Source organism: Ambystoma mexicanum, chromosome 3p (assembly GCF_040938575.1).
Source record: "Ambystoma mexicanum isolate Mex_15411 chromosome 3p, UKY_AmexF1_1, whole genome shotgun sequence".
Lineage (NCBI taxonomy): Eukaryota > Metazoa > Chordata > Amphibia > Caudata > Ambystomatidae > Ambystoma > Ambystoma mexicanum.
Window position 1 is genome coordinate 707,604,002 of NC_090925.1, and position 11,947 is coordinate 707,615,948.

At 45.5% G+C, this 11,947-nt stretch overlaps 1 protein-coding gene across 3 annotated transcripts in view; it reads right to left on the minus strand.

Annotated features, from left to right (window-relative positions):
• The window catches only part of RGS14 (regulator of G protein signaling 14), a 507,547-nt gene extending 498,907 nt beyond the window's left edge, over window positions 1-8,640 (minus strand). For 2 of the 3 annotated variants that reach the window (XM_069651538.1, XM_069651536.1), the window contains exon 1: window positions 8,168-8,640. In XM_069651538.1, the coding sequence (XP_069507639.1) occupies window positions 8,168-8,191 (24 nt within the window). In that variant the 5' untranslated portion in view covers window positions 8,192-8,640. The remainder of the gene's footprint in view (window positions 1-8,167) is intronic. The other variant, XM_069651533.1, reaches the window with a different exon arrangement.
• Window positions 8,641-11,947: the final 3,307 nt, after the last annotated feature.

Here is an 11,947-nt window from a genome sequence, read left to right on the forward strand (position 1 = left end):
GCCAGGGGAGGGGAGACAAGTTGTGAACTATACCTATCCAGAAGAAGAAAGTAATTCTTCTGGAATCGGAAGAGACAAATCCGGTTTGGTCATGAGTGTAAGGGATAGAAGTAGAGTTTTGACATGGGATGGGGCATTGACGTTTCCTTAGTATTTCGTAGAGGCAGGGAACCCTTAGGGATAGGTAGATTTTCTCCTCTTTTGTGTATAAATTAAAGTCTTTGCCCAAACGCTTGCCACTTGTGTGTCAGTCTCGTACTTCTGCACCCTTAATAAGGTCAACAATCACAGACAAGTTTGATCCGGGTGAATGGTTGCCACAGTTGTGAAATGGAACATTCCTCTCGAAGTGCATCACCAAACATAACCCCACCTCTGTTCTCCTTCAAATTGGATCATGTGAGCAGTGGCTGAAATGCACTTGACACCATTAGATGGGGAGAGGGGTTGTGATGGGAATCGCTTTGCCCAACAACAGTAGGTTTTTAATAGATTCAAATTTGCCACTTTTCAATCATCAGCCATTTTAAATTATACACACATAAATGGGTATCTGAATCACTTTTAATCATCTTGGATGTAACCTGACTTGCACTATATATATATATTTTTACACTAGGTTGAATTGCTTTCTAGTTAAATATGTTTTATTTTATTGTTTAAAGACAGCAGAGCACTACACAGAGGGGGTCATTACGAGTTTGGCGGTAACCATGGCGCTATTAGCGCCATGGCTGCCTCCAACCCCATACCGACTCTGCCCTGGTGAATGGAGCTATTACCGCCCCATTCCAAAGTTGGCGGGGGCGGTAATTCGCCATTCACCAGGGCCCTTTCCCATTCGAGCCCCCATAGGGCTCAATGGGAATGGGGAAGGCGCTAATTAACGGTAACGCTAATTGTGGTACCGTTATTAGCTCCAAAGTCTGTTTGCGGGTCCTGTCCTTAACGCCTGGTAAAACCAGGCGTTAAGGGAGGACCCGCAAAGGGACCTCGGAATAGGGTGGTAAAAGATTACCGGCACCAGTGCCGTTACCGGTACCGGTAATCCCTTACCGCCCGGGTCGTAATGAGACCCAGAGTGTTGTAAAGAGTATTCTATGGGGCCCAGTCCTGTACTCCCAAACAACTGGGGAACCTAAACAGTCTACACACAAACTCTCCTGCGAGTACTCAAAAAACTCCAAGGACACTCCTGTCTCACATGTACAACCCTAAATTTGTGAACACAGCTATATTCAGACCAACACTTGGAGTGCTTATTATACAAACTAATTTTAACAAAACATTTTCAAGGTTAGTTTTCAAAACCAAGAATGGACAAACACAAATCTACATAAAACATTAATTAAAAAACGTCAGCACCTTCAGTGGGGGGTTAGTAGGTGAGGCAGTATTGTACTCACTCTCAGTATCAACATGTTATATGCATCTCAAATGAGCCCATCATTACATGTTAGATGTCTCCAACATAAAACTCTTAAGTCTCCACAAGAACTTTTTCAAATGTTGTTGCACACTGTTTGTTCCTCCTAATACAGTCCTCTTTGTTATCTATGCACTATCGCGCAGCCCGCTCTTTTGGAACACTTGTGCAAACACCTTCTAACATGGTGGTTGCTTCATTCCCACCAGTGCACAATGTCCAAATGGAATTTATCACTACATCTGTGTTTCTGCCCAATGGTCTAACAGGTGTCTCCTATCTGTCACATGAGAACCTCCTCTATTATTGCCTGCCCTTCATCAGGACTTCCCTGGATGGGTTTAGCCCCTCTTTAGTTCATCAGTAGCTGTGCGTCTTCGTTACAACAACATCACAGTTTCCTGCAGCTAAACTCCCTGCAGAAAAAAACAACACAGTGACGTATGTCTAAGCATCTATAGAAAGCTGTTAAATACAATCACCTGAGTGAACTCGTCACCAGGTGCAGAAGTGTCACTTACTTTGGACCTATTGCGCACACCAGTACTGGAACATCTGCATGGTGGGCGTGCACTGGCCTGGGCTTTTCGAAATGTTCAATTAAATGGAATGATGGTAGACCAACCTCAGTAAAGTGTGTGGGGCTAATCCACACACACATTTTCCTATTGTAAAGATGCAGATTTACACATCATCTCTAGTACCCGCTTTCTCGCCTCCATCATACTGGAACAGCAGTAAGAGAGCACTGTGTGTGACACCAAGTATCGTCCCAATACGGCACTGAAGATACAAGAGACGTTATGCACTCAGACAACCGTATCGAATGTACCCTTGCACTGATGTGGTGGAAGGATGCCAGCATACACCACTGGACATACAAGTGCTATAAGGGACATCAGACCAGAGCATAGTGATGTCATGAAGAGAAGATAGAAGGACGCACTGAAACGATATGCAAATATCCGAAGAAGATGCAACTGAAGTAATAAAATAAATATGTATGAAGAAACAAAGAAATCATATTCATTGAGAAGATAAGTGAGAGGAGGATCCATCAATAAATGTATATATGGAGAAACGCAAGACAGGTAAGATATATATAGAAGCTTGCTGCAGAGAAAAAAGTAACACAATAAGTGCGGCCCTGAAGAAAAAGATGGACGTTGGACTCGGGTTAAGAATAACAAAACTACCTCAGAAACAGACCAGGGTTGCAGTGCTGAAAGACACTAGAAAAACAGCTTTGTGTGAGGAACAAAGAATGTCTTTTGGCCTGGGATAAAGGATGCCACATCAAGGAACAACTGCAAGGCACAAGGGGCGTCAAAGAGGATAAGCTATGCATGCATGACATAATTCTCTTAGATTAGGTACAGAAGAAAACATCTTACAAGTGCCAAGCATTGAACAATTAAAGACGCAGAAAGCGTATGTGAGATGGAACGACCAAGGCTCCAGAGGCCAAGAGGAGTAATAGCACCCAGTATAATTGAATTAAAAAGCATCAAATAAATAGGACGAAATTGATAAAATCGTGTTGTCTTCACACGTGATTCAAGACTCGAAAACAAGGCCTATTCATTAGGCTCTAACTGAAGATATGATGCACCTATACTCCCTTAAAAGTCCCAGAGAAAAAACAGTCAGCAAGGTCCACTACAAAGAAGCTGCTTTGGCTTGGGGCTTAAATGATGAGACATGGTAGACTAATTGACCAAGTGAGTAGTAGTCCAACGTTATTCCCCACACCTGGGTTTTGTTTGGCTCACATGCTGCTAATGAGCCGAAAGTGCAAGGTTGGGAGAGAATGCCAACAAATCACGAGGGCCTATGTAGCAGTTCACTATACAATGTTGTAGAAGCCAATCCGCTGCTGCTATTCTGCTATTAATCTGTATTATACGTATTTAGAAGTAGTTCAAGGCGTGCCTACCAGATAAGGGGCAGCAAACTATGTTACTAACACCTAACCAATATATATAATCCCTTAACCAATCACTCCCCCAATAGGTTTTACTATTTGCCACATAGGATAACATCATAACTGATGCACATCGAAGTATAAAGCTTTTGTATAATCAAAATATCTCAAAGTGTGTGAACTGCAGTTTGTTTGTTCACCAGGTTTCCCTACTTCATTTGAATTGATAATAAAGTAGTATTTTGCCATATTCTTTGATTCTGTCCGGTTATTTGGGTCCGAGATAGTTTATTAGTAATTCAACCTGGCACGTGGAACCCTCCAGCTGCTACTCCACTCTATGCTCACATAACGACACATGCATATATCTATGTATTCTGGGTGGACACGGCCTACAGGAACAGTCCGCCCGGTCATATTTAGCTGGAATGTGACAGCCAGGAGTACACTATGTCATCTCCAGGAAGGAGGAAGACCAAGCTTCACCCTGCCATGGCCAGCCTGATTAACTAACAAAAGGTTCCATTGATCCGCCCTGCTCTTTTGTTAGGCCCTGCAGCTGGTGGCAGCAATTAACCTACCAATTAGTGGGTTCTTCAAACATCCCCACATGGGGTCTGGCTGCAGAAGTTAACAAAGGAGACAGGAAACCCAACAACATGTCATATGTAATTGTGTCAACCTGAAACCAGCTCCCACCCTCTGTATCAAGGACTGTGAGCTGTCATGTCGGGGACTGTGCGTTTACAGTGGACAACCCTGGTAAGGGTACTCCATTCATAAGGTTTGAGGGTGTGGTTTGCAGGAGCCAGAGAGTCTAGTCTTGCTGCAGCTTCAATGGAGACCCGTCGATTTAATCAGGAACCACAGAGAGATCCATCAACCAGAGAGGCTCTTTGATCAACAACATAATGGAAGATGGGTGGGACTTAGTATCATATGTTTTCACCCTTTACCTTTCTTGTTGAAAAGCACTTTGGTTATGAACTCATGCATACAGGAGATTGTTGGTAGGGACCCCATGATTGGTTCATTAAGGCAGGCTTAGCCTACACCAATCAATGTGGCCCATTTTGCTTTAAAAGAGGGCTGAGACCCTCTTTTGGCAGACCATCGGAAGACTTCAAGTGAAGTAACAAAGAATTCACCCTTGAACCATGGCTAAAGGTACAGTCCGCCTTACATCTTACGCCAGGCTGGAATTTCCAAAGAGAGAAGCAAGATCCCTCCCCTAAACATCTCCCAGGGAAACAGAGTGTGATAAGAACCCAGAAGACTCAAGCCGCTCCAGAACCAGTACCTCAGTCAGCATACAGAGTGCCCTGCTAGGCTCTGCAGCAAACTTCCTGGATAAGAAGTGCCAGAATGTATCTGAACCTACAAACAAGGACAAGGCAGCTGCCTGCAAGACACTCCTCAGCTTTGGGTCGTCCCCCTTAAAGGACGACACAGGCCCAGTGAAGAAGGTGGGAGAAGTGCCTCGATGGCGAATCCTGTTTAGGCCTGTTTGCGGCCGAATTGACGCGTTTGGCTGCAAGTTCTGTCCAAAACTGCTAGGATTGGCAATATTGGCACACTTATTCCAGGATCTGATTTGTATGAGATCTTTTCGTGATGTGGCTGAGCCGTTGTTTATCGACAGGTTTTTTGAGACCAGTCCCCGTTCAGGGTTGAGACTATGATGTGAATGTTCTTTCTTCAATCTGAGCACGTTTATTATGATGCAGCTTAATGACTCAGAAAAGATTCAATTTTTGGGAATGCTCTGTCCATCTGCACCTTTCTGCAAGATGTACTTCTTCCATCGAAACTACCTAATCTTTCATGACGCCATGCTTCTCCGATTACTGTTTATTCTTTGCATGACATCGGAGTAGTTGACACACAGCATCCCTAACTTGTACTTTTATATGTATGTCCTTTAGATGTGTTTTTACTCTGGTATTGAGTTTTTTACAATTGGTCCTCTAATTTGATGATTATGACAATGATTCCATCTTGTTTCGCTGCATTGTTCAGCATGTGCCATTAACATAGTTTTGCTGTTTGCACATTATAACTCCCTTAGAGTTTCTGTGGGCTTCCCCGATTGAGTGATCCCCTTCACTCACTCGGAGATGCCCCCTAGTTACCCTGGTGTTCTCCGTTTGGGAATCTATTTAGATTGATGTACTTTCTGTCGATATCCCTTTGAGGTTTACAATTGACATTGGCACTTTACCACAGTATGAACTTTATCTCTTAAATCATATGACCTAACCTTATGCATTGCACACGTTTTTGGCTATTTAATTCTGTCTTTTAATATATTGAAATAAATGTATATAAAAAGACTCAATAAACATGTTATTTTTTATGATATATTGATTGATGTACGGTGATCGGTTCTATGACCAGCAGTGCTGTGTCCATTTCCATAATGGTGAGACTAGGTTCTTAAAGTGAGTTTATACATGTTCCGCTGACTTGATTTCTGTTTACCAGAAGTGCCTCGATGAGCATCTACCAACGTCTGCCTTTAAAGGACATTTCCGAGCCAGTCTAGTTCCTCGAGCTGCAACGCTGACCGTTGTCAAGCAGCAGTCGACATCCGAGACATCTCGACCAGTGCTTCAGATCCGCCGATCAGCAGAGACAAGAATTCCTGAACCCCGAGCCACCATGTACGCCAGCCTGCAGCTGTTCGTCCAGCTTTGCTCACCGAACAGTCTTGCCGACTGATACCCACAGCCGACTCCAGTCTTTAACTGTCACAGAATCCTGCAAAGTGCCCTGAAAACGACTCGACCATGTCAAGCAGCAAGAGCACCTTCAGCACAAGGTACATTGTGTTTTTGTCCCCTTTGTCCTTTCCGGAAGGCCCCTAGAGACATATTAAGACCCATTGCCCCTTTGCCTTGAAGCCAAGTAACCTTAAACTGTTGTGGTTATTAACCATACCGACTACCCACCTGTCAGTATCCAGAGTGTATCTCTTTTCCTTCTTTGAAACTCTCTATACTCGGATTTCATTTCCAGGGTGGGCTGTATTTCGTAGTGTGCTAGAACTGTCTGTTGTGATAGAAATACAGTTGATATCTTTGATACTTCCTTGACAGGGCAGTCCCTTTTATCATTGGTTAATAATTCTATTTTCGCTGTGTTGCAACGAACCAACGATCCACAACCTTTCAGAGATAAGCCTGCCGTTCTGTCCACGTTACCAAAACTGGACAAGGAAGTTTATAATTTGCTTGTGTTTCCAATCTGCTCGTATCTCTTTCGGTGTACTAGAGGCGTGGGGCCGATTGATGGTTTAGAAACGGATATTCACCCCTGGTGCCACAGAAATTGATTTGTCACACTTCCAGACCATGCAAATGGCATTGGGAATCGTACAACACTGCCCTCGTCACTTTGCCTGGAACACCAGGCAAAGTATATAAGCACTTAAACCAACACGTGCACGGCACTCGTTAATTCAGCAGGTGAAGCAGTTCTGGCTTGCCCTTCCAATAGCATGGAATGAAGGGACCAAGCACACACAAAAGAAGCGGTGCGATTGGTTATAAAAAAAAAAAAAGAGAGCAAAGTAGGACACCGTCCAAACGAGTCACATCACACTTCGACTTCTGACTGCGTCTGCTATTTAGAGCGTAACAAAAGGTTACCATTGGGGGAGCTAGCGCCAGGAGAGGACTAGGAACCAACAGAGGCGCTGGAAAGAATGTTGAAAGCGGCCGCATATTACACATTTTCAGAAAGCCTTTTCCTCTGGGAACATTTGGAAATACCACACAGGCCTACCAGGACATGTCCAGAGTTCCCCACAGGCTGGTCCACCCCTGGGAACTTATCATGATAACGGGTTGGTATTTCGGGCTTGTGAGGCGTCACGCCAGATTGCCCAATGTTTGCAGAGCTCTTGGTTGCCATGGAGAGTCACCTATCCGGCTCAGGATGTGATGGCTAAGATCTTAGCCATCACCTAGAGACGCCTCCTGTGATAAAGGGACCGGTGAGAAAGCAGAGACACGAAAACTGCTCCGAGAGCCTCCAGAAACAAAAGAGTGCACATTGCTCTGAACTCACCCGCTTTTGGCGGGTGTCACCCGCCTTGCAAAGGGCTGACTCACCCGCCAGGCCTCCTGCACGCCCATTCATTCCAATGGGCGTCTCACCCGCCAGAAACAAAATCGGGTGATTTCACCCGCCTTTGCAAGACAATTGGTTGAGAGCTATGCATTGCATCGTCCATGTAAAATCACTTTCTACAATGTCATAAACCCGGTACGCTCAGGGAATCCGAGGTCCCACCTGGGGAACCTGGACCCCAGGGTGGAGACTGCACCTGCACCCAGTACTTTCAGTGCGCCTATGTACCAGGCCCTCTCACAGAAGAATACTAGTTAAAAACGCACTGAATATGCAAGCAAACTGCTTCCAGAATGCCATATTTAAGCATGTACTAAGCCCTACCTTGGCAAGTAGTGGCACGAACAATGTAAATTAGCTAAAGAGTGAGCCCTCTCTAAGTGGCTTACTCACAGTTTAGCCTTAGAGAATAAATTACCCGTTTGTAAACGTAAAATATAAGTTCCCAAGCCCTGCTCACCAAATTCATGGGCTTGTTTGAGAAACGTCAAGCACGTGTTTCTCTTCCTCTAGGGCAGAGACTCGGGCTACGTGTAGGGCATGTGCACACTACGAGTTTCTCCTGACCCCATGAGTGCAGCCCGTGCACGCCCTGTGACCTCTGGCCAGAGACTCCCACGCACGTCCCTGCCCCTCCACCCACGGCCCGCGGCCACACACTTAGCAACACAAGTAGGACTTACCTTCCGCGCCGGCTCGGAAAACATCCTCGCAGCCGTTATCCGAAGGCGGCTGAGGGCCACCTGACCCGGTGGGGTGGTTGGAAAAGACCCTCGGCCTCGAGGATGGGACTGGAGGGCCGGGAGTACAGGCCCGCGGAGCGGATCCCACGGGGGCGAAGGACTGGGCTCCGAGGTGTGCAGCCAGCACCGCCCGCCGCCTCACCGGGGGAGTAAACAAGCTGCCGGGATTAACAGGTGCGCGCAGGGACGCAGGAGCCGGGATTTCCTGTCACAACGCCTCTCGGGAGATGATGATCCGGGAAGGAAAGGTCAGGAGCGAGGCCACGACCGGCGAGGGGTTTAGGCCAAGGTGCACGCTCAAATTAAAGCGGCACACTCCCAAATTAAAACTGCACACCAGCATGCAAATACAAGCACACTGGAAATATTAATAATGATAGCGTGTCTTGCCGGACACTCCTCTCACCCACACACTTCTAAGCACTTTACTAATGGGCACCGTTACCCAATTTAACAGTACAACATTTATGGACTTGGAAAAAGAAGGGCTGAGCCGGATCTGCTGGGATACAACACTCGCCTCACCATCCACCTGGTCATAAAGGCACAAGCAGTATAGGTAAACAAATGTATAATGTATTTCTTTAAATCACCCCCTGGTGAAATGCAGACATGCCGTAGCACTCTAAATAACCCGTATTGGAATTATCCAACACAATGGAATTCATAGGAATGCCTTTCACAAAGTAGGAAGTGGTGCAGTGCTCAGATCACGGTCTGTATCCGCCGATCCAAGGCTGCTTGGGTGCAGAAGGCTATAGCCACATTTTATTCTCGGTGTCAGGGCTTTAAGTGGGCCAGGGCTAGCCAGAGTTCAAGCCTGGCAGTCTCCAAATATTGCCCATAAACCAGGTGTCTCAGAACTGACCTCCCTCACCAAATGTCTTTAAAAATATGAGTAGCAATACTGCTCTTTGCCAGTAGATGTCACCTTCAGTAATGTTTAGAATCACAACACCAATTAAAGACATGTGAAATTACCTACTTTTGAAACATGACAGGGAAATAAGAGAATACCTTGTTTGATATATTGCCACACAGTCTATAAGGTATTCTCATTAGAATGCCTTGTGTTAGTATGTAGAATAATGAATGGATTAGTTTCAGGAGAACTGTGGGATTGCATGGTGCACTAACCCCTTTTCATTTGATGTTCTGTTTCATATTTGAATATATTTATTTTGGTGAACATTTTCACACACATTAACCATATTTAAATACATCTTTTAAACCAGAATGTTTGCCCTTTGATTGCACATATGTAAACTCGATTGGCTCTTGTAGGTAACTCCTTTAATTGCACAGGCCACGCCTCTTTTAAAGCTTTATTGGCTACTTGGGATTTGAGGCTGCTTGAGACCATTTTTAGGCCCCACCCCCAAACATTGCATCACGATGCATTAGAGTCCCTCCTCGATTTCTTATCCCCCTTAAAGCACTGCTAACACTCCATGTACTAAATGTAGCCTTGCGTCACACTTAGATGGAATTGGGAAGTTCAGTCATGCGTCACACTTAGAATTGTGAAGATTATGCATGCATCAGATTTAGATGGAATTGGGAATATTAACCATGCATCTCACTTAGAGTGAAATGTGAAGTTGAGCCCTTTGTCCCTTTCAGATAGAATGGTGAAGTTTAGCCATGTGTCACACTTAGATGGAATTGGGAAGTTCAGTCATGCGTCACACTTAGAATTGTGAAGATTATGCATGCATCAGACTTAGATGGAATTGGGAATATTAACCATGCATCTCACTTAAAGTGAAATGTGAAGTTGAGCCCTGTGTCCCTTTCAGATAGAATGGTGAAGTTTATCCATGCGTCACACTTAAAGTGAATTGTGAAGATTATGCATGCATCACACTATGAATTATGAAGTTTAGTCCTGCATCAGACCTAGATAGAACTACGAGGATAACCACGTGTCAAACTGAGATAGAAGAATTATGGAGATTAGTCATTTGTCACAACAGACAATTAGCCACTGAGAAGAACTTAGCGAGTAGCCAAAGCAGTAACAACGCCCTTCTACCTCCTCAAACACACCACCCAAACACTATACACGCCCACTGGGCTAGCCAACCTATACCCGAACACAAGCCCAGCACAAGCAACACACACTTAAAATAAACAAACCCGCACACTGGCCCTCACCCGTATGGATACAACAAGCTAGTGCGCACAACCTTAACCACCTGCCAGTCTGCACATAAAACACACTTACACACCCCAACATAACAGTCACATAGAAACATCCCAGACATTGGACCTTACCCATATGGATACATCAAGGCAGTGCGCAAAACCCTAAATACCAGCAATCTACACATAAAACACAGACACACCCCAAAACAACAAACAGCCACACAGAAAACGCCCCAGGAATTGGACCTAACCCGTATGGATACAAGAAGCCAGTGCATGTAATTAACCATCTACAAGCCAACACACACAGACGCCAGTTTCTCCTGATTCTGGACCTATCCTATCACTCTTTCCTCACTAACCAATCCCGTTCTCTTTCTTGCAGAGCCACGTGAGTGCCTGGAGACTGCCCTTAGGTGCGCTGTATAAATCAACATAACATAACATACATTATTTGTTCCATTCATCGTCGATAATCGCACTGATAGATAACATGTGGTGTCGTCATATCTCCAACATGAAAGGTAGCCCACGACAGCCCCTAGTTTCCCAGTGACAAACCAGGGGGTTCAATATTCTTCCAGCCACCCTTAGACCAAGACACCCAGCACCCACAACCAGGAGTGATTAGTTTGCCACAGCGCATACATTGGTTTCACCCACAACCCATAACTGATGAGGGAGCCGTTACATGTCCTCCTTGACATTTCAAAACGTACAGATTTGCCTTACATCAACTCATGCAGCCAGACTCTATAAGCCTCAAGGTTTTCACCAATACTTCAAATCCAAAATACCACAGACTCTGTCCCTCCCGAGGGGAAAGGAGTTCTGGAGGGGAGCAGGTAAGCGAGGGAAGAAATAGAGGAAGGCCTAGAATTACCTTAATATGGCACCCTTATTAATACTCACTCCTGATTGGCTACCTGCACACCGGCTGGCACTCTGCTATTCCCACCCATGCCAAAACAAAAAATGACAGTCGGCAGGAGCGGGAAGGATGATTTCCCAAAATGCATATCCCAGACCCTCACTGCATAATGGTTGGTGCTGCCAGAGTCTCTGCATGCTACTCCAAACTTCTCTCCTGAACATCCGTGAAGACCTGCTCACCAACCTTGACACTAACACCCCCTGTGTCCTCATCCTGCTTGATCTCTCGTCTGCCTTTGACAATGTCAACCATGCCATCCTGCTCAACCCTCTCCGTGATAACCTGGATATCACTGGCCAGGCCCTGGCGTGGCTGACTTCTTTCCTCTCTGACCAACCCTCCCAGGTCCAACTTTGATCCTTCCTCTCCGCTATCTTTTTCTCTACCTGTGGTGTCCCCCAGGGGTTTAGCCTCTCTCCCTGGCTGTTCAACCAATACCTGGCACTCCTTGCCCACTGCATTGTCGCTCTCTACCCCAACTTCCAGTGCTATGCAGTTGACACCCAGCTCATTTACAGGCTACTTTCTGCCACCTCTTCCCCCTCCCTCATCTCTGACTGTCTGTCTGCTATCCAGGAGTGGTGTGCCGCCAATGACCTCTGCCTTAATGCCAGTAAGACTGAGATTCTCCTCATAGG